General features: G+C 39.8%; 1 protein-coding gene across 1 annotated transcript in view; it reads left to right on the forward strand.

The window, feature by feature from the left end:
- The window catches only part of LOC119591220 (neuropeptide-like protein 30), a 1,182-nt gene extending 480 nt beyond the window's left edge, over positions 1–702 (forward strand). The window contains exons 2-5 of the mRNA XM_037939931.1: positions 27–34; positions 142–355; positions 471–503; positions 662–702. Coding sequence (XP_037795859.1) covers positions 27–34; positions 142–355; positions 471–503; positions 662–675 — 269 coding nt within the window. The 3' untranslated portion in view covers positions 676–702. The remainder of the gene's footprint in view (positions 1–26; positions 35–141; positions 356–470; positions 504–661) is intronic.
- Positions 703–816: the final 114 nt, after the last annotated feature.

Raw genomic sequence — 816 nt, forward strand, 5'->3', positions numbered from 1 at the left:
AAAACTGCCCTAAACACACTTCACAGCTACAATGGTTTGTTTAAAAACCAGCCTGAAGTGCAATAGCATTCCTTTCTTTCAAAATAACGCATTTCTCTGCCATCATCTACCATGGCTACATTAATGTCTTCACACTTGCAGCGTTTCCTGTCTGCCTTCATGATGGTCGCAGCGCTGATCGGTGCCGTCAGCGCGGGAGGTTTGTACGGAGGCTTCGGCCGAGGTTTCGGCGGAGGCTTTGGTCGAAGTTTCGGAGGCTTCGGAGGCTATGGTGGAGGCTTCGGCCGAGGCTTCGGGCGAGGCTTCGGAGGCTATGGTGGAGGCTTTGGATTTGGACGAGGATTCGGAGGATTCGGTGAGCAATTCCCTTTCACTACAAATTAAATATATGAATTTGAAGCTAAAACTATCGTCTTAAAAAAAAGAAAGATAATAGAGGAAAAGTCTGTAAGATTTTCATCTTTTAACAGGCGGTGGCTTCAGGCGTGGATATGGCGGATATGGTATTTAATCACTTCGTTTCATTGCTAACATTAGTGATCTAAGTAGTATCATTCAAGCCCTAATGAAGTAAACATTGGTAACATTGATTGATATTCACTGTTAGTTTACTTAGATATATTTGATAAATAAGAGTCTAACAGCTATGCTATATTTTCAGGTTATGGGAGATGAAAATACATAAAATAAAAAATATCATAGATACGACATTTTATTTTCTTTAGTATAGAATTTACGATATTACATAAACATGTAATTACCGCTATCTTCATTATGTTTAGCTGAACGTCTACATTATTCTACACAAGGAGGCAT

Source organism: Penaeus monodon, chromosome 28, assembly GCF_015228065.2.
Source record: "Penaeus monodon isolate SGIC_2016 chromosome 28, NSTDA_Pmon_1, whole genome shotgun sequence".
NCBI classification, from domain to species: Eukaryota; Metazoa; Arthropoda; class Malacostraca; order Decapoda; family Penaeidae; genus Penaeus; species Penaeus monodon.